The following is a 27,917-nucleotide window of genomic DNA, read 5'->3' on the forward strand; positions in this document are numbered from 1 at the left end:
ATGAGCGGCCTGGGCCGGAGCAGGCGCAGCGGCCGGAGCCAGGCGAGCCAGGAGTGGGGTGAGTGGGCACACGGAGGGTCGGGCCTGGGGCCGCGCGAGGGTTTGGGGGGGCAGTGGGCGCAGCGGCCACCGCAGATGGGCAGGTTCGGCGGTCCCAGGGCCTCCCCACGCCCTGCACGTGGAGATCCCTGAGTCTAGGGGCCTTGGGGGTCTGGCCTTGCTTTCCTGGGGGGCAGCGCGAGGCTGGAGGGTGAGCCACACGGGCAGGGACTCCCCTGACCTCCCGCCCCAAGCTGGCCCTGGGCCCACGGCCAGAGCGGCCAGGGCTTTTAGACACATTTACTTTGAAGTCGACACTGATGCAAACGTAGAGAGTTTAAGGAGCCCCCTGCCACCTTCGACACTCCCCGAGCCCCGCTGGAGCGATCACTTTAGACATGGTTCCGAACGTCGCACTTCGCACTTGTGGATAGCTCAGTATTTCTCTCTTCAAAACAAAGACTCTTTAAAACACAAAACTGCAGAAAGCCAATGCACCGTGACGACTTCTGGGAATGACCCCTTGGGCTCACCGAGCCGCCCGCGTTCAGACGCCCCCGACGCCTCGTCAGCGTCCTTCCCAGCCAGTTTGTCCAAGTCCCTCCCGGGTATGTCTTCACGTTCTTAATTTTCCCCTTGCTGTTTATTTGTTGGAGAAATTGGATCATTTATTCTGTAGAATTTTTATCAGGGCAGGTTTTGAAGCTTTGTTCCAAGGCCCAAACCTGGAGGAGTAGCTTATAGCAGACGAGAGGGTCCAGGCCCCTCGCTGCGCTGGTGGGACCCGCGGCCGGGGCCCCACGGCACTCCTGCTGCTCCGCCCCAATGTGGGGGGGGGCACGTCTCTCCTGTGACTCCCTTCGTGCGGAACAGCCACATCCCCAGACGTGTCCCCAGCTAAGGGCTCAAACAAGACTTCTGAGAGGGTTGGACCAGGCAGGGACCGGGAGTCGGGAACCTGTCGGAACGGTGACCTGGTGTGACCGAGGCTGCCTGGGGCAGCGGTCAGGCCTGGCCGACTCCCCTTGCCCACTGACTTGCTGTGTGACCTTGGATGAGCCCCTTCACCTCTCTGAGCTCCATTTCTTTGGTCATAAAATGAAGGAGAGCCTCTGTCCCTGAAAAAACACAGATGGGCCTTGGAGCCGCCTGAGCCGTTTCTGAGAGCCACAGCAAAGGCTCTGACAAGGGCTGCAGTTACAGCAACTGCTTTTCTCTAACCCAGAGATTTTCAAACTACTTTGACCACAAAGGTCTCCCTCGGTACAGCTCCCACAGAACCAGGCACGCGAGGGGGCGCGCGCAAAGGAGAGCCGGGGGCGAGCCCCGTCCGCAAAGCCAGGCAGGGAGAGCCCCCTCGTCCCTGTGGTCAACAGACCTGTTCTGAGCTCTTTCTCCAGCCTGGCCACTGTCCCTCTTGGTGTCTTCCTGCCCCTCCCTGGGGCTGGTGATGGTTCGGGATTTTACGTAGGTCCAGGTGGCGGTGGAGAAGGGCTGGGCAGGGAGGGGCACACTTGGGTCAGCTGGGCGTCTGCCATGAGTCCCCGCCAGGCCCAGGTCCTGGTGGCTTCCTGACTGCGACGGGTCTCGGAGGCTCCCGAGGCTGCCTGCGTCCGCCCGGCCGTCGCTTCACGGGGTCTCTCCCTCCCATCTCCCCAGAAAGGAAGGAAAAGGAGGAAGGGGTCAGGGCTCTCTTTTCAGTTTTGCTGAGTCCTCTTCTTTTTAAATTTGCTTTTTGAAAAGATAGTAGCCACATGTTGGAAGCCCAGAAAGTACAAAAAGCTGTATAGCACAGTCCCCCTCTCCTCCTGGGCCTCCAGCTGCCCCCGCGCAGCCATCTCCTTGAAATGCTGAAGCAGAGCTGACGTACAGTAACACCACATATGTTACAGGTGCACAAAACAGCCACAGTTTTTAAAGGTTAAACCCCACTTGCAGTTTTTAGAAAGCACCCGCTGCATTCCCAGGCAGTGCAGCGTCTCCCTGCCGCTCACGTTCCACCTAACAGTGGGCGCCCCTTAGTCCCCGCCGCCTGCTGCTCCCCTCCCTCTCCCCGCTGGAAACACTGCTCTGTCTGCGTCTGCTTCTGTTTGTTACGCTCGCTCGTTTGCTGCATTCTTAGATTCCACCTAGAAGTGCTATCATACAGTGCTTGTCTCTCCCTGACTTACTCCACTGAGCATACCGCCCTCCAAGTCCATCCATGTTGCTGCGACTGGCAGAATTTCCTTCCTTGTCGGGGCTGAGTAGTGAGAACAGACAGCTTTGTTAAGGTCGTTCACATTCCATAGGGTTCACCCACTTCAAGTGCACAATTCGGTATTTTTAGTGTATTTAGAGTTGTGCAACCATCACTACAATCTAATTTTAGAATGTTTGCATCACCCCACAAAGAACCCTTGTCCCCCCCGCCCCAGCCCTAGGCCACCACTAATCTGCTGTCTGTCTCTGTAGATCCGTCCGTTTTGGACACGTTATAAAAATGGAGTGTGCTGTTTGATGACGGGCCTCTTCCACTCAGCACAAGGCTTCTGGGGCCCACCCACGTGGCAATGTGGCAACGTGCGTCAGCCCCGCAGACCGTCCTGGGGCCCAGCAATACCCCATTTGGTGGAGAGGTCACATTTTGTTTGTCTGCTCATCGGTTGGTGGACTTCGGGTTGTTTCGAAGGTGAAGTGCTGCTGTGAATGTTTGTGTGCAAGTATTTAGACGAACATGTTTGCATTTCTCTTGGGGGTGGAGCTGCCGGGTCAACAGTCATTCTGTGCTTAACGTTTTGAGGAACTGCCATGCTGTTTTCCAAAGTGGCTGTGCCGCTTTTAGAACCCCACTTAGTACGCAAGGGTCCCCTCTCTCCACCTGCTTGTCGTCGCCCATTTTTCTGTCACAGCCACCCCAGCAGGTGTCTCGGTGTGGTCTGCTTGCGTCTCCCATGCGTGACGAGGCCTCTTCCCATGTGCTCATTAGCCATTCAGGTAACCTTTCTGGAAGCACGTCTCTTTACTCCCTAACCCATTTGTAAATTGGGCTGTTTATCTTTTCATGGTTCAGTTGGGAGAGTTCTTTATCTACTCCAGACAGAAATCCCTCATCAGATACATGACTTGCAAGTACTTCCTCCAAGTCTGTAGATTACCTTTCTACTTTCTTGATGGTGTTTCGTGTAACACAAAAGGCCTTGATTTGGATGAAGTGCAACCTCTCAATCTCTCCAACCCCTTGTGCACTTGGTATCGTTGCCTAGCCCCCAATCAGGACGATAAATCCTATTTTCCTCTAAAAGTTGTCAGGCACCCGTCGGCCCGCGATCCAGCCTGAGTTAATCCCCGTGTGTGGTGTGAGGTCGGGCTCCACACGCGTACTTGCGCAGGTGGCTACCCAGCTCTCCCAGCACCACCCGGTGGCGGCGCTATCCTTTCTCCGCTGAGTTTTCTTGGTGCTCTTGTTGGAAATCAGTTGGCTGTAAATGTTAGATTCCAAATTCCACTCTGTGTCTGTCCTTCGCCAGCACCACACTGTCTTCTTTGCTGTTGGTTTGCAGTAAGCTTTGAAACTGGGAAGTGTGAGTCCTCCAGCTTTGTTCTCTTCCAAGGGTTCAGCTCTTCTGGGTGTTTGCCTTTCCCTGTGATTTTAGGATCAGCTCGTCAAACTTTGTGGAAACGTCAGCTGGTATTTTGGGGCTGCGCTGGATCACTGCTGGCTTAGCAACGTTAAGTCTTTCAGTCCGTGAATAGAGGATGTCCTTCTGTCTGTTTGGGTTTTCCTTCATTCCTTTCAGGAGTGTTGGTGGTTTTCAGCATACAAGCTTTGTACTTCTGTCACACTTATCTCTAAATCCTCTGTTTAGACCCCGTTTCTGGTTTCTTGTGTCTCCTCACAGAGTCCTTTCACCGTAAGTGTAGATTAGGGCTTCCCTCCCTTTCGCAAAAAGGAAGGAAGGAGGGGAGCCTTTGAGTCATGCTGCTATGGACCTTGTTTTGTTTTTATTTCTATTTTCCCACTCAGTACATCCTGGAGTTTTTTCCAAAGCAATACGTGAAGAGCATCTTCATTCCTTTTCGTAGCTGCGTAATAATCCTGCGTATGTGTATACAATCCGCTCCGCCAGCCCCGTTGATGGACGTCAGGGTTATTCACAGTCTTCTGCTATTACAGACGCTGCTGAGTGAATGCATCACTTTGCACCCTGAGATGAAGCACCGAGCTGAGTCACTGAATCAGCAGGGAACCCATCGGTCGCCTTGACAGATGTCACCGAAACGCCCGCCCTCCGAGGGGAGGCGGTGGTCCTCTCCTTCTGACCTTGCCGTCAGGAGGTGGGGTTAAACTTCCGGGTTTTAACATGCTGCCGGGGGCGGGCGCCGTGCGCGGGGTCTGCCTTCGCCTGCCTCCGGGGAGCGAGGCCAGGCCCCCTCGTGCTGCTCCCGCCTGTGACGCTGGCCCAGTTTTCTGCTGGGAGCTGCCTTCTCCTTTCTGTTCACTCTTCAGGGATGAGTTGTGAAGGCTTTGCTCTCACTTTTCATTTACCTCTGGACTTTCCCAAAGGTGCCCTTGGCCACGCAGATGCTGTCTGGTTGTTCTGTGTGGGGCGCTTTATGCCCTTTCATCTTGCAGACTCTGGATTTGGGGTCACAGCCAGAAAGGCCTTTCACACTCCAACATTACAAAGAAGTTCGGGACGGTTTCTTCTTTAGAAGTTTTTATAATTTTATTCTTTTCCACACTGAACTCTTTTTTGGTTTTTAAATTATTATTTTCTTAAGTTCTTTTGGGGGGGATTAGGGTTTAATTAATTGATTAGCTTACAGAGGTGGTGCTGGGGACCGAACCCAGGACCTCGTGCCGCTAGGCATGCGCTCTGCCACCGGAGCTCTTGGGCTGGGCAGTTTTTTGTTTTGTTTTTAATTTAGGGGAAATCATTTTCCAGCCCAGTCACTTTGTGCCAAGAATCCTTTCCTCTAAGTTTTGAAAGCAAACACCCGGATCTCTGCTCCCCGGCCCTGCCGCAGGACACCTCTGCCCCGAGTCCTCTGGGGAGGGAGGGGATGCTGGGGGCGGGCAGAACAACTCAGACAGTGTGCCAGCCAGTTGTCCAACGCCGTGCAGAACGGGGATCGGGTCCCGCCCCGCAGGCCGCTCCTGAGGACAGCTCTGTGTAAGGTGCTCAGCCATCTGTGAGCATCTGTCAAGGACCTACTGAGAGCCTGCGGTTACGGAAGGAGGCACTGGGCTCAGATGGATGAGACAGTGCAGAGGGGCAGGCTCCCCCAAGTGTCAAGTCACGAGACCAGAAACATCTCCAGGCAGAGGCTCAGGCCACAGAACCGCCGGGAAGGCACACCTGAGACAGCTCAGGGCAGGCAGGTGACATGGAGGCTGTGGGGACAAGCGTCTCTGGGCGGCTGTGGTGTCAGAGCTCCAGGTGGGGGCCTGGGGGCAGTTCTCGGGCCTGGAGTGCGAGTTTGGTGGTACCACTACCATTATTACTAATACAACTGGGGAATGATTTCATTAATCCACTGTGTTTTAAACTTCTTGTATCGGGGGTGGGGAGGGTACAGCTCAGCAGTGGAGCATGTGCTTGACACGCACGAGGCCCGCGGTTCAGTCCCCAGTGCCCCCTCTAAAATAAATAAATAAACCCAATTACCACCCTCCTCCAAAGAAAAACACCTAAAAAAATATTAAACCAGTTACATCTGAGTAACTAGCATTTGGCAACCGTGTCCTGTGCACGTCCTTGAGGAAAGCCCCTCTGAGAAGGGGAGCCCTTAGTCCCCGTTTCAGACGAGGGAAGTCGAGGCTGTGCTGCCCGGCTCCCAAGGCGGCCGGGCAGTGACTCAGAGCCACGCCGTCCCCACCGCCACGGCTGCTCTCACGCACTCTGCCACTGAACCATGGCAAATCGGTTTTCAGAATGAGCCAATGGGAGGCAGAAATTACGGCAGGGAGAAACGGTCCCCCTACCTCTCCTCTCCTCCTCCCTGATCGCAGTGACCGTGAACCAGCCCTGTGACTCTCCGACGTGCTGCCCAAGAGCTGAGTCGGCCAAAGCCCCCTTGGACGCCCCCGCCCCCAGGGCTCAAGGACAGACCGTCCTCTCTGTTGCCAGTCTGCCCCCAAATGCAGCTCTGTTCTGCCCCCTCCTCTGCCAGCTCTGTCCTGTCACTGCGTGTTCACTGACCATTGTCTAACGCTGCATCCCGCTCGTGGGGGAGTAACTACAGGTCAGGAGGCATAACTCGAGTCTGAGTGCCGTTCACGTGGTTAGGACGATGCGTTTGCTCACAGCTGATCGCGCGATTCCCTGGATGTCTCCCTGACTCACGCCCAGGTCCGGGCAGGTCCAGCCCATCAATGGTCAAACCTACTCGCTTACCCACGGTCGCCTGTTTTCACCAGGGCGGTTCCTCCCTCTCTTCCCTGATTCAGCTGGGGCAGGGCCCCCCTCGGCCGCCAGGCCACGTCCTGAGACTCCCTTCACCATCATTCTGAGAATTCTACCTTCATCTCTTGGCTGAGACGGACCCTGCTTTCCCCCTCCTCCCGCTGCTGAAAACCCGCTGCCCACCTGCGGACAGCTCATTTCCCCGCTCTGCCCCACCCCCTGGCCTTCGTTCCCGTCTTGATGCCAGGATCACACTGTTTACTTCAGCTTTGCCGTAAGTTTTGAAACCAGAAGCCTGAGTCCTCCGACTCTGTTCTTCCTCGGGGTGGTCTTGACTAGTCAGGGTCAGAAGAACTTGGGGGATGGGTTTTCTATTTGTATAAAAATGTCCTGGGATTTTGTTCGGGGTTGTGCTGAACGCGTAGGTGGCTTTGAGTCGTGCTCACAGCTTAACGATGTTAAGTCTTCCGATCCGTGAACATGGGATGTCTTTCATTTAGGTCTTCTTTAATCTCAGCAACGTTTCGTACTTTCAGGGTTTACTTCTTTCACCCCCTTGGTTAAATTCATTCCTAAGCATTTTGTTAATTTTTATGCCTTTGTCAATGAATCTGTTTCCTTAATTTCCTTTTAGGATTGGTCATTTAAGTCTACGTAAATGCAGCTGATTCTTGCGTGTTAATTTTGTATCTGCAACTCTGCTGCTTTTTTTTGTTATCTTTCACAGTTTCTTGGGTGTGAAGTTTTTAGAGCTCTTACATATAAGATCATGTCGTCTGTGACCAGAGGTAATTTTACTTTCTCCTCTCCAGTTTGGATACCTGTATTTCTTTTTCTTGCCTAATTGCTGTGGCTGGAGCTTCCAATGCTAGTTGCACTGAAGTAGTAAAGTGGGGATTCTTGTCTTGTTACTGATCTTGGGGGAGAGCCTTTCCATCTTTCCCCTCTGAGTACAATGTTAACTGTGGGATTTTCATGTGTGTCTTTTACCATGTCGAGAAAGCTCTATTCTATTCTGACTTTACTAGGTCATGAAAAGTTGCTGAATTTTGTTAAATGCTTTTTCTACATCAAGATGATCATGCAGTTTTTTCCTTTATTCTTCTAATGTGGGCAATACTGCATCAATTGATTTTCATACGTTGAACCATCCATCGTTACATCCTGGGAATGAATCCCACTTGATTATAGTGTATGATCCTTTCGATCTAGTGTTGGATTTGACTGCCTAATATTTGGTTGAGAACTTTTAAATCTGTATCATAAGGAATATTGGTCTGCATGTTTCTTTTCTTAATGTCTTTACTAGGCTTTGAGATCAGTGTATATCTGACCTCGTGGAATGAGTTAGGAAGTGCTCCCTCTTCAATTTTTTTATGAGAGTCTGAGAAGGATCAGTGTTAATTCTTAAGTGTCTGGCAGACTTCACCAGTGATGACATCTGGCCATAGGAGTTTCTTCTTCTTGGTCAGTCTAGCTAAGGGTTTGTCAATTTTGTAAATCTATTCAAAAACTTTTGGCTTTGTTGATTTTCTCTATGACAGCTTTTCTGTTCTCTACTTCATTTATCTCTGCTCTAAACTTTATTATTTCTTTCCTTACTCCAGCTTTGGGTTTAGGTTGCTTTCCCTTTTCTAGTTCCTCATGGTATACAGGTATCATAGGTTATGATCTCAGAAATTCTTCTGTTTTGGTGTTTGCATTCATAGCTGTAAACTTCCCTCTTAGCATTACTTTCACTGTAGCCCATAACTTTTTTTTTTTTTTTAATTTGGGCAGGGCAGGAAATTAGGGTCCATAACTTTTGGCACGTCTTGTTTTCATTTTCATTTATCTCAAGATATTTTCTAATTTCGCTCGTGAATTCTTCTTTGACCCACTGGTTGTTTAAGAGTGTGTCGTTTAATTTCCACATATTTGTGAACTTTCCAATTTCCCTTCTGTTATTTTCAGTTGCATTCCATTTTGATCAGAAAAGATACTTTGAATTATTTCAATCTTTTAAAACCAGTTAAGACTTGTTTGGTGACCTAACATGTGGTCTGTCCTGGAGACTGCCCTCCGGACACCTAAGAAGGATGAGTAACCCGCTGCTGTTGCGCACAGTGTTCTGTATGTGTCTGTAACACGTTTGGCTTATGGTGCTGTTCAAGTCCTCTTTTCCTTGTTGGTCTTTTGCCTGGTTCTTCCACCCAGGACTGAAAGTGGGGTATTGAAATATCCAAATATTATTATAGAACTATCTGTTTCTTCCTTCGGTTACATCAGTCTTTGTTTCACGTGTTTGGGCTCTATTGTTATGTGCACATATGTTTTTAATTGTTATATCTTCTTCTTGTATCAAACTTTTAATCAGTATATCTCATCTTTTTTTGTCTCTTGTCATCCCTTTTGATTTAAAGTACTTTGCCAGACAATAATACAGCCACTTCAGCTCTCTTTTGGTTATCATTTGTGTGAGCGATATTTGTCCACTGTTTGACTTTCAGGCTCTTCGTGTCCTTTTATCTAAAGTAAGTCCCCTGCAGACAGCATATAGATGAATACTGTTTTTTTAAATCCAATCCGCCAGTTTTTGCTTTTTATAATGGAAGAGTTTAGTTCATTTATATTAATGTGATTACTGATAAAGAAGGGTTTACTTCTGTCACTTATGTGTTTTCTGTATGTCTTACATGTTTTTTGTTCCTCAATTCCTCCACTACTGTCCTTTTTAAAATTTAGTTGATTACTTGTAGTATGCCATTTTGAGTCCCTTTTTCTTTCAGTTTCTGTATTTTTGAAGCAATTTTCTTAGTGGTTACCCTGGGTATTACAATTAATATCTTAAATCTGTAACAACTTAGTTTCAATAATACTAACTTAGTTTCACTTAGAAACACTCTGTTCCTGCATCTCCGTCCCTTCCTGTTTGTATTGTTGTTGTCTTGGATTACCTCTTTATACACTGCATGCCCATTAACAAAGGTTTATAATCATTGTTCGTGCACTGGCCCATTAAACCATACAGGAAGAAAGAGGAGTTACAAACCTCGCAAACAATGCGACACAGGTGTTTCTACTTGCCTGTGTCGTTACCTTTACCAGCGCTCCTTATTTTTTCTCATGACTTCAAGTTACTGTCTAGTGTACTTTCATTTCTGCATGAAAGGCTCCCTTTAGCGTTTCTTGTAGGACAAGTCTGCTCATAATGAACTCCCCCAGCTCTTGCTTATCTGGAAATATCTTAATTTCTCCCTCATTCTTCTAAGACAGTTTTGCTGTGTATGCAATTATTGGTTAATAGGGTTTTTTTTTTAACATTTTCTATTGATTTATAATCATTTTACAATGTTGTGTCAAATTCCAGTGTTCAGCACAATTTTTCAGTCATACATGGACATATACACACTCATTGTCACATTTTTTTCTCTGTGAGCTACCATAACGTTTTGTGTATATTTCCCTGTGCTACACAGTATAATCTTGTTTATCTATTCTACAATTTTGAAGTCCCAGTCTATCCCTTCCCACCCTCCGCCCCCCTGGCAACCACAAGTCTGTATTCTCTGTCTGTGAGTCTGTTTCTGTCCTGTATTTACGCTTTGTTTTTGTTTGTTTGTTTTTTAGATTCCACATATGAGCGATCTCATATGGAGTTTTTCTTTCTCTTTCTGGCTTCCTTCGCTTTAAGAGGGGTTTTTTTTTTTTACCCTTTGGGGATTTTAAACACATCAGCCCACTTCTGGCCTCCATGGTTTTGGAGGAGAAATCAGCTGTCACCTGTACTGAGGACCCCCTGTGGACGACGACTGTTCCTTTGTTGCTGCCCTCACAGTTCTTTGTCTTTGGGTTTCCGCAGTTTTATTACAATGTGTCTCAACGTGGGTCTCTTTGTTTATTCGGCTTGCAGTTCATGGAGATTCTTGAACATGTATATTCATGTCTTTCCTAAGATTTGGGAAGTCTTCAGCCATTATTTCTTCAAATATATATATTCTGCCCTTTCTCTCTTCTCTTTGGAATTTCTATATGCATGTGGTGGTATATTTGATGGGCTCCCACAAGTTCCCTCAGGTTCTGTTCATTTTTCCTCATTCTTTTTCATGTCTGCTTCTCATACTAAATAATTCTAATAGTCTTGTCTCCAGGTTCACTGCTCTTTTTTCCCTCCTGCCGTTGAACCCCTCTACAGAGTTTATTCATTTCAGTTATTGGGCTTCTCAGTTTCAGACTTTATGTTTTTTTCCATTTTTAATAGACTATTTCTAGAGTTGTTTTGGGTTCACAGAAAAATTAAGTGGAATTTACAGAGAGTTCCCACATACCCACCCCTACACACACATACACAGCCTCCCTCACTGTCAACATCCTGCACTAAAGTGGCACATCCGTGACAACTGAGTAACCTACATCTTATCAGTACATCATTATCTGGCCATTCTGCCCAAGGAAATCTACAGATTTAATGCCATCCCTATCAAACTACCCAGGACATTATCCCCAGAACTAGAACAAACAATCTAAAATTTATATGGAATCAAAAAAGACCCAGACGTGCCAAAGCAATACAGGAAAAAAAAAAACGAAGCTGGAGGAATAACCTTCCCAGACGTCAGACAACATTACAGAGCTACAGTCATCAAAACAGCACGGTATTGGCATAAAAACAGACATATGGATCAATGGAACAGAATAGAGAGCCCAGAAATAAACCCACAGACAAAGGAGACAAGTATATACAATGGAGAAAAGACAGTCTCTTTAGCAAGCAGTGCTGGGGAAAAACTGGACAGCTACATATAATCCAATGAAGTTAGAACACTCCCTCACGCCACACACAAAAATAAATGCAAAATGACTTAAAGACTTAAATATAAGACAAGACACAAGAAATCCAGAAGAAACCACAGGCAAACATTCTCTGACATAAATCTTAGCAATGTTCTCCTAGAGCAGTCTACCCAGGCAATAGAAATAAGAGCAAAAATAAACAAATGGACCTAATTAAACTTATAACCTTTTCCACAGCAAAGGAAACCATAAGCAAAACAAAATGAAAACCTACGGAATGGGAGAAGATATTTGCAAATGATGTGACTGACAAAGGTTTAATTTCCAGAATATATAAACAGCTCATACAACTTAACAACAAAAAAACCAAACAACCCAATCCAAAAATGGGCAGAAGACCTAAACAAGCAATTCTCCAAAGAAGACATACAAATCGCCAATAGACACATGAAAAAATGCTCAATACCACTAATTACCAGAGAAACGCAAATCAAAACTACAATGAGGTATCACCTCACACCAGCCAGAATGGCCATAATTCAAAAGTCCACAAACGATAAATGCTGGAGAGGCTGTGGAGAAAGGGAACCCTCCTGCACTGCTGGTGGGAATGCAGTTTGGTGCAGCCGTTATGGAAAAGAGTGTGCAGATTCCTCAAAAAACTAATAATAGGCTTACCATATGTTCCAGCAATCCCACCCCTGAGTATATACTAGAAAAGTTGAAAACCCAAATTGGAAAAGACACCTGCACCCCAGTGTTCACAGCAGCACTATTTACAACAGCCAAGACATGGAAGCGACCTAAATGTCCATTGACAGATGACTGGATAAAGAAGTTGTGGTATAATTTATACAGTGGAATACTACTCAGCCATAAAAAAGAATAAAATAATGCCATTTGCAGCAATGTGGATGGACCTGGAGATTGTCATTCTAAGTGAAGTAAGCCAGAAAGAGAAAGAGTGGTATCACTCGTACGTGGAATCCAAAAAAAAAAGAAAGAAAGAAAGAAAGAAAAAAGAGGACACTAATGAACTCATCTGCAAAACAGAGACTCACAGACTTAGTAAACAATCTTATGGTTACCAAGGGAAAGGGGGTGGGAAGAGACAAATTTGGGAGTTTGAGATTTGCAAAGGTCAACTGCTACATATAAAAATAGATAGAAAAACAAATTTCTCCTGTACAGCACAGGGAACTGTATTTAATACCTTATAATAACCTTTAATGAAAAAGAATATGAAAACGAATATACGTATATATGTGCGTGACTGGGACATTGTGCTGTGCAGCAGAAACTGACACACTGTAACTGACTGTACTTCAATTAAAAAAAACACTATTATCACCCAAAGTCCATAGTTTACATTAGGGTTCACTCTTCGGTGCTTTACCTTCTGTGGGATTTGTCAAACCTACAATGACGCTCATTTATCCATCAAGATGGTATCACACGGGAGTTTTGCTGCTCTGCACGACCCCCTGTGCTCCACCTTTAGCTCCTCCTCCCCCAAACCCCTGACAACCACCAGCCTTCCCACTGTCTCCAGAGTTGTGTTTCCCAGAAGGTCATACAGCTGGAATCACACAGCGTTCAGCAGTTTTAGCTTGGCTTCTTTCAGGCTGCAATACACATTTAAGGGTCCTCCATGTCTCCTGGTGGCCTGGCCCCTCACTTCTTTTTAGTGCTGAATGAAATCCCCTGCTTGGATGCGTCACTGTTCACTTACCCACTCACCTACGGAAGGGCATCTTGGTTGCTGCCAAGCTCTTGGTTCCTGCTTATGACCTCTGTCTTTCCAGAAATCATTTTTCTGGTTTCCTTTACTTCTTCCTCTTGGTTTCCTTGAGCGCTGTGAGCGTATTTGACACAGACGGCTTAAAACCTTTGACTGGCATTTGCAATGTCCAGGCTTCCTCAGGGACAGTCTCTGTCAAACTCTTTTTCTGTGAAGGTGCCATGCTCTCCTGTCCCTTGGAGTTCTGTGGATGTTTTGCCAACTGGCCCTTTAGAGCCCTAGGGACCCGGCCTCTCCCTCCTCGGGCCCTTCAGAGCGTGGTGCTGGGGCCACTGGGGACCCAGGCCTCCCTCCTCGGGCTTCTTGTTGTTGTGAGTCTGCTTGTGACTCTTCCAAACTGTTTTGCGAAGCCTGTCTTCCGCGTGTGTCGCACTGAAGTTTCTGTTCCTTTCCCTCTGCAACCAGTGACGTGACAGAGACTTCTTGACAGATTCCCCCAATGGGGGACAGCACGTCTCCTTAAATCCCCTGGACGCCCCCTCAGCCCAGGGCACCACCTCTACGCGGGCCCCTAGGGGCTGAGCACCACCCTCCCCATACTCGGAGCACAAGGCCCTTACTGCCCACCCAGTTCCCGCAAGTCGCCCCAGGGACACGGGCACTGCCACTGCCACCCTCCTGGGTGGGGCTGGGAGGGGCAGCCAGCCCCGCACAACAGGCTGAAATGCACCCAAACCCCCAAGTCTACCGGCCTCTCTGCCCGACTGTCCCATGGACAACCCGAGTCCCCCAGCCGCCGCTCCAGACGGTGCTGCCAGCTCGGGTGCTGGCGGGGAGGCAGGTCGCCGAGTTCCCTGTCTTGCATCCTCCCCGACGCCGTCCCCCCATGGCCCTGCTTTGACCTGCGATGTCCCCGACTTCCTGACTGACAGAGCTCCCTGCTGACCCGCTGGTTCTCAAGGAGGCTCCTTCAGGACGTGCGCTAGGTCTCAGGTGCTCCCGAACTTCCTGGCGGTGGGTCTCGGCTGGAGAGAATTTCTTGAGCAGGACGCTGACCGGCTCTCAGAATCCGGAGGCTGACACCCTTCCAGTCTGTTCTCTGGGTCGCCCAGCGGCCAGCTCAGGACCTCCGGAAACAGCCCCGTGGCTGTTTCTCTCCCTCCCCTTTGCTGGGGTGTTTCTTCGGTTACACTTACAGCCCTCCTACTTTCTGTTCTGGCCACTACATTTGTAATTCCAGCAATTCTCATTTGTTCCAAGCATACTGCTCCTTAAAAGGAGCGCACCTTTCCTGAGCGTGTGAAGGCCCTCTCCTTTGAGGACGCCTGCTGCTGTCCTGTTTTATTCTGTGCCTGCACCATCTCCGTCGGCCCCGGTGTGTTTCTTCTGCTTCGCTTTGGCCGAGGTCTCGGCTCCAGGACCAGGCGAACCTGGTGGCTGGCTCACAACTTGGACTGAGGCACCAACAGCTGACTGGAGGTTCGGGGTAAGCAGACAGGGCTGCCGACGCGGTAGCTTTGTCCTGGGGGGTTAGGCAGTGTTTTACTTTCTTGGGAGAATCTCCCAGTCAGTGCTCTGGTCAGTTTCCCCAGCTGCAGGACGGGGAAGGAGAGGTGTCTTGAAACCTGGCTGCAGCATCCTTAGGTATGGCCAGGGGAGCCGGGAATGGAGATTCCCAATCTCCTGCTTGGCAGGCGAAGCTCCAGCCATCCACGCAAACTTCCAGCCGATCCTTGTCCTGCTGTGCCCTCCCGTCCCCGCAGTCAGACGTGCCTGGTTCCAGGAGCTCCCCAGGGTTTGTGGCTCCATGTGCTTCGTTCCCCAAAGGCATCAGCGTAAAGAGACCCTGAACTGAGGTCCCCCCGCCTTCCCTCTCACAGTGTCGCCGACACCTGTCCTCTGCGGTGCTAAGTGCTTCATCCTCTTTGCCTCTGAGAACAAGCATCTCTTCCTGTCCTTTTAGTAGGGATTCAGGAGGGGAGGAGGAGGAACCGTGTGAAACCGGTGCTGCACTTTGGTTAAAGAAAACACGTGCCTCCCAGATGTTTAAGGGAGAAGGGGAAGCAAATGGCAGGAAACGAGACAGAAAAGCCCAGCGAGGCGCCACGTCCGAGCAGTGAGGGGCTCATCACACGGCTGACCGGGGTGCACCTCAGACGCCCTGCGGCACCAACACCACCAGACACAAAGTCCGCGACCGGGCAGCAGGGACAGCCGTGGGGATCAGCCCAGGACAGACTGTGTCCCTGGACCAAATGTTGGACAGGAGGGGCCCAGGGTGGGCTTCAAGGTGTGGAACACGGTCTGCGCCTCGACATGGGTGGTTGTGACTCAAGAAAAATTCGTCAGGCTGCACTCCTAAGGCTGGCGCCCTTCACACACGTCACTGTGCGTGCCCCATACCCGAGCAGAAAAGGAAAAGGGAAGGAAACTGACATTTACTGAGTACTTGCTGTATGCTGGGCACTGGCTAGATCTGCTTGTCCTTCAAATTCATTTAATGAGCACCTACCACGTCCGAGGCACTGTCTAGGTTCTACAGACCCGGCAGCAGACGAAACAGCTGGAGTCTCTGCCCATATGATGCTCTCGGCTAGCGAGGAGACAGTATCAAACAACCACGTTAAGAAAGGGAGGTGACCACAGTGACAAGAGCATATTGGTGTGCAGAGGAAGGGGTGTGTCACCCGGGGTGGGGGTCAGAAAGGCCTCCCTGAAGAAACGATGTGAGAGGTCAGGAGGAAGTGACCCGCCAAGGGGCGGGAAGAGCATCTCATACAAAGGAAACAGCACGTGCAAAGATCCTGTGGTAGGAGGTGCATGCAAGTTCGTGAGGGCAAAAAGCAGGGCTGAGCAGGGCTCCCAGAAGGGAAACCGAGGCTCAGGGAGGCGGCCCCCAGTTTTGTCCGCTTCCCTCTGCTCGCCAGACAGGGTGGGGATGAGAGTAGGAAAGGCCTCCAGGTGCTCCAGTTGCCCTCATGTCCCTGCCTCTCAGCTCCACAGGGCCTGCAGCCGGGGGTGGCCATGGCGCCCTGCCCTGAAGAGCAGTACTGGGACCCCCTCCTGAACGTCTGCCTCTCCTGCAAACCCACCTGCAGCCATCAGGCTTCCCGCACCTGTGCAGCATTCTGCAGTGAGTTCTGGGGCCTGAGCCAGGGCTGGACACCCCCTCACCCCCCGAGACCCCTAGCCACTGTACACAGGGCCTGAGGAGGGGCGGAGGGAGACGGACAGTGGCACCTTCCACCCTCCACCTTCCTGCCTCCTTGCTGTTTGCGACCCTGCTGTGTTCCTTCCTGCCTCAGGGCCTTTGCACAGGAATGCAATTCCCTGTCCTTCCTCCCTCCTCCCTCCTGCCCAGCCTCAGGTCTCAGCCCAGGAGAAAGTGGGCCTCCTTTGCATTCTCTGTTCACACTTTCTTCTGCAACTTTTTATCATAGAAATCATCAAATGCAGTGAGGATAACAAAACAAACCCATCTACTTTAGAAATTCTGCCTTTTTAGGCCCCAACCAATTTTTTCCCTTGTGTATTTTAAAGCAAATCCAAAAATGCATATTCGTTTACCCATAAATATTAGATCATGAATCCCTAACACAGAAGGGCCTATAAAATATAACTTCAGTTATTTATCACCTCCAGCAATAATTCCTTAATTCCATTTCTACCCGGGCCACATCCAGTTTTCTCTAATTGTCCTGAAAAGTGTATTTTACTTGCTGTTTTTGTCTTAACTTGTTCTTTTCTTTGATGGAACTTAAAACCGTGAGCTCCTTTCCTTTCTTAAGTCCAGCCCAGTGCCCAACCCATAGTAAGTGCTTCATAAATACTGGCTGAGTGGGGCTCAGAGAGGCTGAGTGACTCGCCCAAGATCACACAGCACGACAGTGGAAGTTAGGTTTTGAACAACAACCATGGCTCTCAGCCACTCTCCTTTAGCAAAGTAGATGCTCACTGTGTGGCCCCACAGACCCCCCCCAGAGAGGAATCTGACAGACCCTTCAGGGACACTATCATCCAATGGGAGAAATGACTACATTTCAAGGCTGAAAGGTGAAGTGCCACAAGACACCGCTGGTGGGAGAGGGCAGCTCTGTGACAGGCTGGAGAGCAGGCAGGTGTTCTGGGAGGAAGTGCCACCTGAGACTGACTGTTAGGAGGCGCAGACATGGGGGCAGCCCCGGAGGAGGAAGTGTGGACAAAGGCATGGCGGTGGAGAAACACAACAGTGCCCAGTGGGGGTCTGAGAGGTCAGGAGCGGGGGCAGGTGGTCTCGGGAGTTCGGGTGCCACCTGCAACAGCCACGCTGGGGTCCCTGAGGTGGGGGGAGGTCGTGGCAAACCTGGGGGCACCCCTGCCATCAAGCTAGCTCCATCTCACGCACAGCGGTGTCAGTGGGACTCCAGGGCCGGATGAGGGAGGTTGCTGGTCCCATCAGGGCCACTGAGTCTCCCTTGAGGGCCCAATTCCACGGCTTCCTGGTCTTGTCCTTTACTCTGGGCAGGACACAGGGTTAGTGAGTCTGCAAAGAGGTGCAAATCAATATTCTACTTTAACATTCCATCAACGGAGCATTATTTATTATGGGCTGGGCGCTGTCCTGGGGACTTCAAACATTCATACAACCTTAAGGCGTCAGTATGGTTATGTTATCATTACCCAACTCTTGGGAAAGAGGAGACTGAGGCATGGAGAGCTGAACCCACAAGGTGAAGCGGACCCAGGGCTTCCCTGAAACTGTACGGCTTTGAGTTCTGGGTTCTCAGCCTCTGGCCTTGTGCTGCTTCCAGAGCACGCCCTTAAAACCTGCCTACGAGTCACACTTTCACATGAGCAGAATTTTATTCAGAGGCAAGGGACCTGGCCCAGTGAGCGTGTGGACTTCTGCTACACGCTCAGAGCTGCTCTCTCCGGCAGGTGTGAGTGGGCTTCAGTTTGCTTGGCTTCTGCTGCTTGGCTCTGATCCCTGTTTAAGCGCCTGTAATTCTCATTTATTATTAAGACAGAAGAAACACTATTAACTTGACCTTTCCCACCTTCCTTCCAGTCCCCTCCCCAACTTAACCAAGGAGGATTCTGGCTTCCCTCTCCACTCCTTATGTTTACACAAAATATGTTTCTCCTTTATGAGGTTTGAAAAATCCAAGTAAAGAACTCAAGTGACAACACAATAACATAGCTGTCAATTTAAAAAAATAACCAGGAAATCCTTATATCATTCGAAAGTAAGAAGTGCACTTTTAAATAATATATAGCTCAAAGAATAAATAACAATGAAAAACAAAAACATTTTAAACTAGACACAGAAAAAATACGACATCAAAACGTGTGTGATGCAGCTAAAATGGCATATAGAGGACAACGTATAGCCTTGACTCTGCGTATTGGAAAGGGACTTGGATAACCCTGGAATTACTTTTGGGGAACTGGACTAGGATTTTTTTTTTTCTTTACCTTTGATGCCCTGAGGCCAGACCCACAGTTCCTGCCTGTGTCTGTCACCCAGTAGCAGCACTCATCTCTGTCTCCCAGAGTCACTCAGTTGCCGCAAGGAACAAGGCAGATACTACGACCAGCTCCTGAAGGACTGTATCAGCTGCACCTCCATCTGCGGACGTCACCCCAAGCAGTGCACACACTTCTGTGAGAACAAGTTCAGGAGCCAAGTGAACCCCCCTCTAGAGCTCAGGAGACAGCGGACCGGGGCGGCCTCGACCGGGGCGGATAACCTGGGGAGGTACCAGGGATCAGAGCACAGAGGCTCAGACGCGGGTCCAGGTAAGCCACCTGAGGTTGGCCTGCGTGGTGTCCCTGGGTCGGAGTGGGTGGAAGGCCAGGCACCAGGCCTCAGTAAGGAGGAGCTGCAAAGTGGGAAGTCCAGGGGAGGCAAATGACCAGAAGCCAGGGGTCATCACAGGACAAGAAACAACTAGAAGTCTGTGCACAAGAAGGAAGCAGGAAAATAAAAAGCCCTGACAGCTGGGAGCCTGATGACAGACCCGGGGGCAGGCGGCCAGCACAGCTGAGCTGTGAGCAAGTACCCAGTTCCACTTAGAGGCTGCAGAGGTTTCCGAAGAATGAGAAGGAAAAGTGTTACCAAAATAGCCCATGGTGGGGGTGGCCACCTTGGGCATGTGAGAAGGAGCCCTGAACTGGGCATCTACTAAGCATTGAAAATGGGCTAATTAATCCTTCCGGCAAACTCCTCCTGGCTTGGGTCCCTGGCTCTGATATCAGGAAGGTTGGGAGGGGGTGGGGCAGTGTGTGGACCTGCAAACACTTGGTATTCACCCTGCTCTTGGACAGTCAGGTGCTGGCTGGTTCCCTTCCTCTGCTATGACTTTGCTCACAAAAATGTCATTCCCACCAGGCCAGGCCTGGTGTATCCTGGTGACAGAGGTGCCCAGCCCAGGTTCTGCTCCATTAGACTGTGGGCTCTTACTCCAGTGAGCTGCTGCCGTGTAACGAGCAGCCCCAGGTTCAGTGTGTCCTCCTCCTCTCGAGTGTGGGATTTGGCTGGAGGGTGCTCTTCTCCACGTGTCTCTTGTCCTCCTCCAGGGCCAGTGGGCTGGAAGGGCATGTCCTCCTCATGGGGCTGGCAGGAGTGTCAGAGGTGGGACACATGGGCCTCTGGACACCTCACCTGGGGGCCTGCCTGTGTCACCCTGCAACCTAGTCCTCCAGGTGCACAGCCGGGCAGATTCAAGACTTCCTTCCTCTGGGTAGGAGGAAAGGCAAAGGACTAGCAGCCACAGAGAATCTACAGTCTTCACGCAGCATGGTGCCTCTGGTGAGAGGAACTGCACACTCACACGTGGCAGGCACAGAGGGGGTGACGAGCAAAGCCACTGGGGGCACGCTCCCCCCATGTCTGGTGACCCACACGCCTGCCCAGCGGTCAGGGAAACCCAGACCCCACCCACTGCCAATGCAGCAGGTCCCCTCCCCTTCAGATCAGTCCTGGCACTTTACAGACACAGAGCCTAAGCCTTACCACGTGAGTCACATATCAAGTGCATGACTGAGTCTCTGGGGCCAAAGCCTGTCCACTCTGTAAGAGCAAAGCCCAGTGCTGAGTCCATGGGTCTGTCACGCCCCCAGGGGGCCTGCTGCCCGTGGGACACGATTACCCTTCCTGTCTGTGGCCACAGCCAGCCCCTCCCCAGGAGGCCCAGGGTGAGCCTCTAGTTTCGCATCCCCCAGGAGGTGCGGGCAGGGTCAGGGTGGACATGCGGGGAGCCTCTGGTGTCCCACTCGAACCAGGGCCTGGCCAGGGACACTGCGGCCTCCCAGGGCCTGTGTCTCTGCATCCAGAGGTCTGTTCTGTCTGACACCAGGCTGTGCTGCCGGAGTAGGCGGGGCTGGTGTGGACTGTAAACAGCAAGTGCAGGGCTGTACACCCGGGGATGGCAGGCAGGGCCGTGTGACAGGAGGGAGTGGAGGACGCGGAGTGGGTAGCCGCTGCACACAGTGGGGGAGCTCAGCTGTCCCCACCCTGTCTCAGCCCTCGACGCAGTTCTTTCCTTTGACCCTTGACCATGGAGGCTTAGCTGGACCTGGGGAGGCAGCGAGAGCATGGCTGACCCCTGTCCCTGACCCCTGGAAGTCACAGCCTGATGGGAGACAGACAGTGGACCAGATTCGTGCAAATGACAACGCAGTCTCAGGGTACAGCAGCAGCCTGGCCGGCAGGGGTGCGGTGGGGCGGGGAAGGGGTCCCCAGGAGAGGCCTTTAAGGCAGACGGGGCTGGCGGAGGCCGTGGAGCCAGGTCCCTGGCTCCATCTCCCACCAACTGTGTGACCTTCAGCGAGTGACTTAGCCTCTGAGCCCTGGCTCTGTAAGACTGAAGTCACCTGCCTTCACGTAGTTGCTGTGAAGGCTGTAAAAGAGGGCACGTGAGGAGCAGGGATCCCCTGCAGCACATGTTACTGCTGCCACAGAGGAGATGCGTGCCTAGGAGACGAGGCGGAGGAAGGGTGCTCCAGGTAGAGGGAACTGCAGGTGCTGGGAGGGGTTCGGGGCTGGAGGCTGCGGACCTGAGGATGTAGGGGGCTCCAGCCTGGCGGTGTGGTGGCCACTCTGCAGAAGCAGGAAGGACCCCCACCCGGAATTTGTGCTGGGTGTCAACAAGACCGATGCTGCCAGTCTCGCCTGGTGGACCTGAGGCCCTGGGGCTCACGAGAGGTGCTGCAGGGCAGGCTCCCAAGAGCAGGCTGGAGAGGGAGGGGAAGGAGCCGGCCTGGGGGCTCACTCTCGTGGTTGACTCTCCCAGGGGCTCCCTGGCTCTCCTGTCACGTGGGCACCAGAACATGGGGACAGTGAAGCTTCCAGGCCCCGGAGGAGCCCCTGGCTAGGGGCAGGACACAGATGAGGGAGCTGCTGCCTCCCTGCTCCCCCCCACAGACTCACCCAGGGCAGGAGGGTGTCTGGGCAGGAAGGGGAGGCTGGCCCCCTGTGGGCAGGAGCAGAGAACGGGCTGGAAGGGCCCGAGAGGGGTCAGACGCCAGAGGTCAAAGGCCCTGTCTACCTGGTGCTCCTCAGGAGACCCCCGCTGCCCCGGCAGAAGTGTGGTGGGGGGTCCTGCAAGAGGCTGTTTCTGGAGCAATGGGTGATGGGAGTAGGATGGGAACCAGGCAGCTGTGAGAGTCCCTCAGCCCCGCGGACCCCTGGGCACCAGGGGAGCCCAGGCCCCTACTGGGAACATGCTCTAGAAGCACAGGGAGGGCCAGTGATGTTAAGATCCTATCAAATTACACCTCAAAGTATCTAACCAAATTAAATACTAAATCTAAATATTACCAGAACTGCGCAAACTGCGCGCTCCAGGTGCTCTGACACACCTCCGCCGACGCATTAGACAGCATGGTGGTTTGGAGGCCTGCCGGCAGGCTGACCTCAGTGAGCAGCATGAGCACCCAGGCTCAGCCCCACCCTCAGGTGACCCGGCGAGTCCAGGGTCTGCGAGCTTCGCCGTCCCCACCAGTTAGTCACCCCAGCTCCTACCTCACAGGCCCCCCGGGGCCTAAACAACTCTGGGCTTTGACTGCGGGACCCCACCTGGCACTTACGGGCCCTCACTGGGTGATAAGGGCACACGTGGGTCCCTCCAGGGCTGGGCTGTCAGTTTCCCGTGGCTGCTGTGACCACAGCCACAAACTGGGGGCCTACAGAGCACAGACGTTCTCAGTCTGGAGGCCAGAAGCTGGAGGTCAAGTGTCCCAGGGCCGCGCCCCCTCCGGAGGCTCTCAGGGAGGGTCCTTCTCGCCTCTTCCAGTTCCGGGGGCTCCAGGCGTCTGTGGCTGTGGCCACGTCCCTCCAGTCTCTGCCTCTGGCTCCACTTCCCTGTGTGTCTGTCTTCCTCCTCTTCTAAGGACATTTATTGAATTTAGAGCCACCCTCATGCAGGATGGTCATCTCGAGGTCCCTACTTGATCACACCCGCAAAGGCTCCCTATTCCCAAATGAAGTCACAAGGTCACATGTGCAGGTTACAAAAGGGCACTTCTTTGGTGGGGGGCCACTGCTCGACCAGCTATGCAGGGCCGGGGTGGGGGTGCCCAGAGCTCTGAGTCCCCTCTGGAGGCTGGTGCGCACCTCTGGAGGTAGGAAATAGAGGTGTTCTCACGTCCGTGAAGGCTGCCGCCGGGGCAACACCGTTCTGTCCCAGGGTAGGGTGGCCTGGCGGTCGGCCTTGTCATTGGCTTTTTGTCTGTTTTTCTCAGGGCTTGGAGCGTTTTTTCTCTATTCTCCTGATGTCACAGTGAAGGCTGGCCGCCGCCCCCTCTGGCTCCCCAGGGCTGGACTTGAGGTCCCTGGACTGACATCCTCAGTGACACCTCTCGATAAGACAGACAGGAGAGGGTGGAGAGTGACCCAGAGGAGATAGAAAGAGGCAGCTCTTTAATAAAATTGGGCTGCAAAGGGAAGAGAGGACGGAGCGGTCCTGGGGTCTAGAGGTGAGGGCGGCCTCCTTTGTTACGTGGAGAGACTCGCGCAAGTGCAGAGGCCCGTGGGCAGGTCCAGGTCAGGGAGAGGCTGGAACAGGAGCCGTGTGCCCCTCCCCTCCCAGCTCTCCCCCCAGGGGAAAGAATGGCTGCTCAGCGCCCAGGCCCTGGTGGGTGGCAGGTGCAGTGGGGCAGGTGGCATCCTGCAAACAGCCCCCGACCCATCCTTTCCCAAACTTGTCTCCCAGAATGATGACAGTCAGGGGTCACACACACATGGGAAACTGGGTCCTCTGCGGGAAAGGCCCATGTACTGGACATCTGGAGGCCCCCCCAGTGACCTACAGCGAGGCTCCCACTCCCCACAGGAACGCGCTCCCGGGGGCGAGCGATCACCCGAGTCATCAGCGTGTGCAGAACTTGAGGGAAGGAGGGTCCAGGATGCTGGGTGGGGGTCCTCAGGACCTTGGGGGGAGGGGGAGGGGCAGAAAGCCTCGTGCCTGGAGGTATGGGGAGGCTGGCGGCCTGCGGGACGGTCCTCAAAGGCCTGGCTGCTGCCGACACGGTGCGGAGGCCGGAGTGGCCCGCCCCATTTCACGAGGAGGCAGGCCTGACACTGAGTAAAGCACCCAAAGCGGGGCCAGCTGAGCCCTGGCAGCTGCAGTGCCCCGGCTGGAATCACGTCCTGCCCGGCCACACCCAGCTGGGCCCAGGGCCACAGAGGCCCCTAAAGACGAGTCACAGCACTGCCCTTCCGGCCAGCCCCAGCCCGGGCAGCAGCAGTCTGGGAAACCCTGTGTCTAGGGGAGAGCTGGCTCTGAAAACAGTGAAAGAACCAACCAACCAACGGAAAGCCGATTTTTAAATAAACCATCCACGCTGCCCCCTGGTGGCGGCGCGCGGAACTGCACCCGCAGGCCTGGTTTTCAGCCAAGGACGGAGGTGCAGCCTCTCCGGACAAAAGCCCGACTGCGCCCTGGGCCCCTGGGGTCAGCAGACCGGGAGGCTCTGCACGAGACCTCTCCATCCCGGGGCCAGGCCACTGAAGGCCGACAGAAGGCAGCGTCCGTGGCTGCAGACCTGAGTGACTTGAACAAGGGAAGCAGAGACGTGGCTGGGGCCGCCCCAACGTCCACAGCTGCTGGAACTCCAGGACTCCCCGTCCTCTGGCCGCTTGGCCCCTAACTCAGCTTTCAGTGAGACTGCCAGCAGGCTCCCGCCCTCTCCTGCTTGGACGGGGTGATGCACACCGATGGTGAAAAAGGGGAATGTATTACAAGCGGTCTGGGGAGAAACCTCTCCACACCCCGGTCCTCAGGGTCTCCCCAGAGGCGCCGCCTGCCAGCAGTTCCGGGCGTCAGTTCCCAGGTGTTCTGAGCGAGCACACGTCCACGTCCTCTGTATCCCACACCAGCCTGCGTCCCAAGTGCCTGCCTTCCCCTTAGCTCTCACCTCCTACCTCCTGAGACTGGACATGCAGCAGAGTGTTCCCTGCTGTGGACCAGCCGCCGCCTTGTAGCTGGCCCCTGCTTTTGTTTGTTACAAACAAAGCTGCTGCGGTCCCAGAGCTGTCCTGGGAGTTAGAATTCACGCTGAAGACATCGGAAACGTGGAGATACTCCGTCTTCCTTCTTAAATCAACACCACAGTTCACCTTATCCCTGGCAGCAAGCCAGGGGCCAGGCCTTCTGTCTCCAATGTGGATCCAGCCAGAACCATGTTTTCACCCTACTCCAGAGGCGAGTGGGAGCAGGTTAGCAGACGAGAGGCCTGGGAGCTGGGAAATATGGGGGCTCTGTGCGCCCTGAGACCTTTCCCTGGATCCTTCCACCTCTGAGGGCCTGACTCCCGATGCCAGCACCAGCGCTGGGTGTGCCCCACTAGGGGTCCTGCTCCCCTCCTCCCATGGCCTCTTTGAGCTCTGGGTAGGGACTCCGAGGCCAGCACCACCCACCCAGAGTTCCGTAAACGTCAGGGTAGCACCCGCCAGCCCCGTCACCTCATAACACTCGACTCTAAGGAGGTGCGCCGTAAGAGGAGTAGGTCACCCTCGTTGCGTCTGTGCGGCCTGCCCAGAGCCCCGGCCTGGAGCCATCAGACCTACCCCAACGCAGTCTGCCACTGGGACCAGGGTGACTCTGAGGCTCAGTCTGTCATCCGCGAAATGAACTATAAGATGGCAATTGCCATGGAAAACATTCTGCAGCTTCCTCGAACCGCCCGACCCAGCAACCCCACTCCTGGGAATGCACCCGAGAGAAGTGAACACACACGTCCGCCCAGAAGCTTGTACACAGACGTTCACTGCGGCACCGCTCAGCGGCCAAAGGGTGGAACGACCCAAACGTCCCTCCTGGATGAACAGATGCACCCGTGGCACGTCCACACAGCAGACTGTGATTCGGCCACAGGAAGGACTGCAGCGCTGACACAGGCGACCACACGGATGCTAAGTGAAAACACGCCGCGTGAAAGAAGTCAGGCACTAAGGCCACGTGTCACATGACTCCGTTCTCGTGAAACGTCCAGAACAGGCCACCCAGAGACAGAGCAGGGTAGTGGTGCCCAGGCTGGGGAAGGATGGGGGTGGGCAGAGGGGTGCCGGAAACACCCCCCATTAGACGGAGGTAGACCGGGTGAATACTCTGACACCCCCAAGTGCCCACTTCGACATGGTGAACGTGGTCAGGTGAACCGCATCTCGATTTCTACAGGGGGAAGTCACCCCTCTTTCACAGAAGCGGCAGGATTCAGGGTCCGCGGGCGCTGAGGGTGCCTAGGTGGCTACAGGTACATCACACGTGCGCGGGGCCAACTCCGCCCGGGGCACCCAAGCCCAGGGGCCAGGGAGACTTCGAAGGGGGGGCCTGGTTCAGGGCAGAGTCTCCCTGTGGCATCCAGACCAGGCTCAGGGCCCTGAGACGCAGGACGACTGGCGCTCCATTTCCTACCTGCTGCCCAGAATCACTAGCAACAGCACGACCGTCCCCAAGCCCTTGTCCCCAGGTCAGGACAGAGCTGTCCTCCCTGGACAGTCATCCATTCGTCCATCCACCCTTCTCTGTCCCGTCCCAGTCTGCATCCCATGGTTAGAAGAGACACAAAAAGGGCCAGCGCCAGAGACGTCCAGCTCTGAGGTCTCAGAACATGTCGCCACCAGGCTGGGATTGAGGGGGCTCCCTTCCTCCAGGGTCCACACAGCAGCCCAGCCTCACGGTGAGGCGGCTGGGGCTCGACCTGGCCCTCCAGGGGGAAGGGGACCTTGGCCAGGTGGCTTGCTTGGCCTAATGAGGGGAAAAACAGACCTAGGATCCAGGGCCACTAGCCTGCGGAGGGAACGCTTCAGAGAAGGGCCTTGGGCACTACAGGCCTCTCCTGAACGCAGGCCCCCCTGTCTTGCAGCGCCTGCGGGGCTGAAGCTGAGCGCAGACCAGCTGGCCCTGGTCTACAGCACGCTTGGGCTCTGCCTCTGTGCCATCCTGTGCTGCTTCCTCCTGGCCGTGGCCTGCTTCCTCAAGAGGAGGGGGGACCAGTTCTCCTGCCAGCCACCCCCAGCACCTTGTGGGACCCAGGCCAAGTCCGCCAAGGGTGAGCATGCGGTGGGGTCCCGGGCATCCCTCCGTCCCCGCTCCCCCCGTCTAAGTGGGGAGGTCTGGGCAAGTCCCACAGGATGCTTTCCCTCTTGGTGGCATCAGGTCAAACGTCAAGACCAGAAGAGAGGGGCAGCTGAGAAAGGGCGGTGTAGGGTGTGGCCCCGGGGGTGGGGGTGCAGGGTTGGCAGGGCTCGCCAGAATACGGCTAAAAGCGCAAGTAGTGGTCCCTGGTGGGGTTTGGGTGCGGGCGGAGTGAAGGCCGGCCCCTGCACAGGCTCCCCAACCCGGAGCAGGGTTTCCTGCAATGCGGGCGGAGGGAGGGGTCGGGCCAGGGTCGAGGCCAACACCCTCTCCCTCGTGCACAGATCACTGGATGGAAGCTGGAAGCCCCACGGGAGCGCCGCCCGAGCCGGTGGAGACCTGCAGCTTCTGCTTCCCCGAGCGCAGGGCGCCCACCCAGGAGAGCGCGGGCGCACCGGGGACGCCCGACCCCGAGTGCGTGGGGAGTTGGGCGCGCTGCAGCCGGAGCGCAGCCGGACAGCCCTGTGTGCACACCGCCGATGGTGGCCTCGGGGTCGTGTGCGCGCCTGCGCAGGAAGGAGGCCTGGCCACGTGAACATGGGGGCAATGGAGAGGGGAGACAGAGGGGAAGGATGGGGGAGCCCTGAGGGAGAGGAGTGCAAGGCGCTGGCCGCGTCTTCACCTCAGGTCTCCACTGCAGGTCACCGTCACGACTCACCTGCAAGAAAGGCGCCCATGCCTGCTGGACTCAGCCCCCAGGACTCATTCGTAGAAATAAAACCTCCCATGCTGCCTCCCCTGCACTGTCACTGTCCAGGTTGCGTCTCCTGTGACGACCACACGGTCCCACCTCCCCCGCTGCCCCTGGGCTCAAAGCCTGGTTTCCCGGGACCTGCCGTCTCTCCAGTGCTTGTTGGCTGTAGGGGGTGCACGCTGGGCCCTCCACCACTTTCACTGAAGAAAGATGGTCAAGCGAGGAGACAGCTAACGGCCACTAGGGTCAGTGTGCAGCCAACAGCAGAATCAGGGCTGGGCCTCCCTGTATTCAGTTCACAGGACAGGTTCCCTTCTGGGCCTCCTTGGGGAGGGCAGACAGCAGTGCGTGCGTGCGTGTCTCTCTCCTGCGCGCGTGCGTGTGTCTCGCAGGCCACCGTGTGGGTGGGCGGGCGAGCAGGCTGAGCCGCAGTGACAGCGTAGGGCCACCATGTCCAGGGACAACAGCAGGAGTGCTTTCATGTGGCCACGAAACTGCACTACTGTTCACTATTTTTCTTCACATTAACTCCCCTTTTCTTCCAGACCCCCTTCAGCCTCATGCCAAGTTCCGTGGGTTCTGACTGACACTAATCACGTCTTGGCGCTCACACGTTTCTGATGCTACGTATCTCTTCATGTCTCTATTAGCACCGAAACCTA

The 27,917-nt window shown here is 53.6% G+C and overlaps 1 protein-coding gene across 1 annotated transcript; it reads left to right on the forward strand.

The window, feature by feature from the left end:
* Nucleotides 1-27,173, forward strand: TNFRSF13B (TNF receptor superfamily member 13B). Its single transcript, XM_072940115.1, has 5 exons — nt 1-58; nt 15,938-16,075; nt 18,475-18,720; nt 26,290-26,475; nt 26,846-27,173. The coding sequence occupies exons 1-5, from the start codon at nt 1-3 to the stop codon at nt 27,094-27,096; spliced, it is 879 nt and encodes a 292-aa protein (XP_072796216.1). The 3' UTR covers nt 27,097-27,173.
* The last annotated feature ends 744 nt before the right edge of the window (nt 27,174-27,917 follow it).

This window comes from Vicugna pacos, chromosome 16, assembly GCF_048564905.1.
Source record: "Vicugna pacos chromosome 16, VicPac4, whole genome shotgun sequence".
Lineage (NCBI taxonomy): Eukaryota > Metazoa > Chordata > Mammalia > Artiodactyla > Camelidae > Vicugna > Vicugna pacos.

What these genes read in the sequence shown, in the direction of transcription:
- TNFRSF13B (XM_072940115.1), top strand. Translation starts at nt 1, where the DNA reads ATGAGCGGCCTGGGCCGGAGCAGGCGCAGCGGCCGGAGCCAGGCGAGC. An exon ending in CCAGGCGAGCCAGGAGTGGG is followed by an intron (nt 59 to 15,937) that starts GTGAGTGGGCAC and finishes CCTGCCTCTCAG; the next exon opens with CTCCACAGGGCCTGCAGCCG. An exon ending in CCAGGCCAAGTCCGCCAAGG is followed by an intron (nt 26,476 to 26,845) that starts GTGAGCATGCGG and finishes CCTCGTGCACAG; the next exon opens with ATCACTGGATGGAAGCTGGA.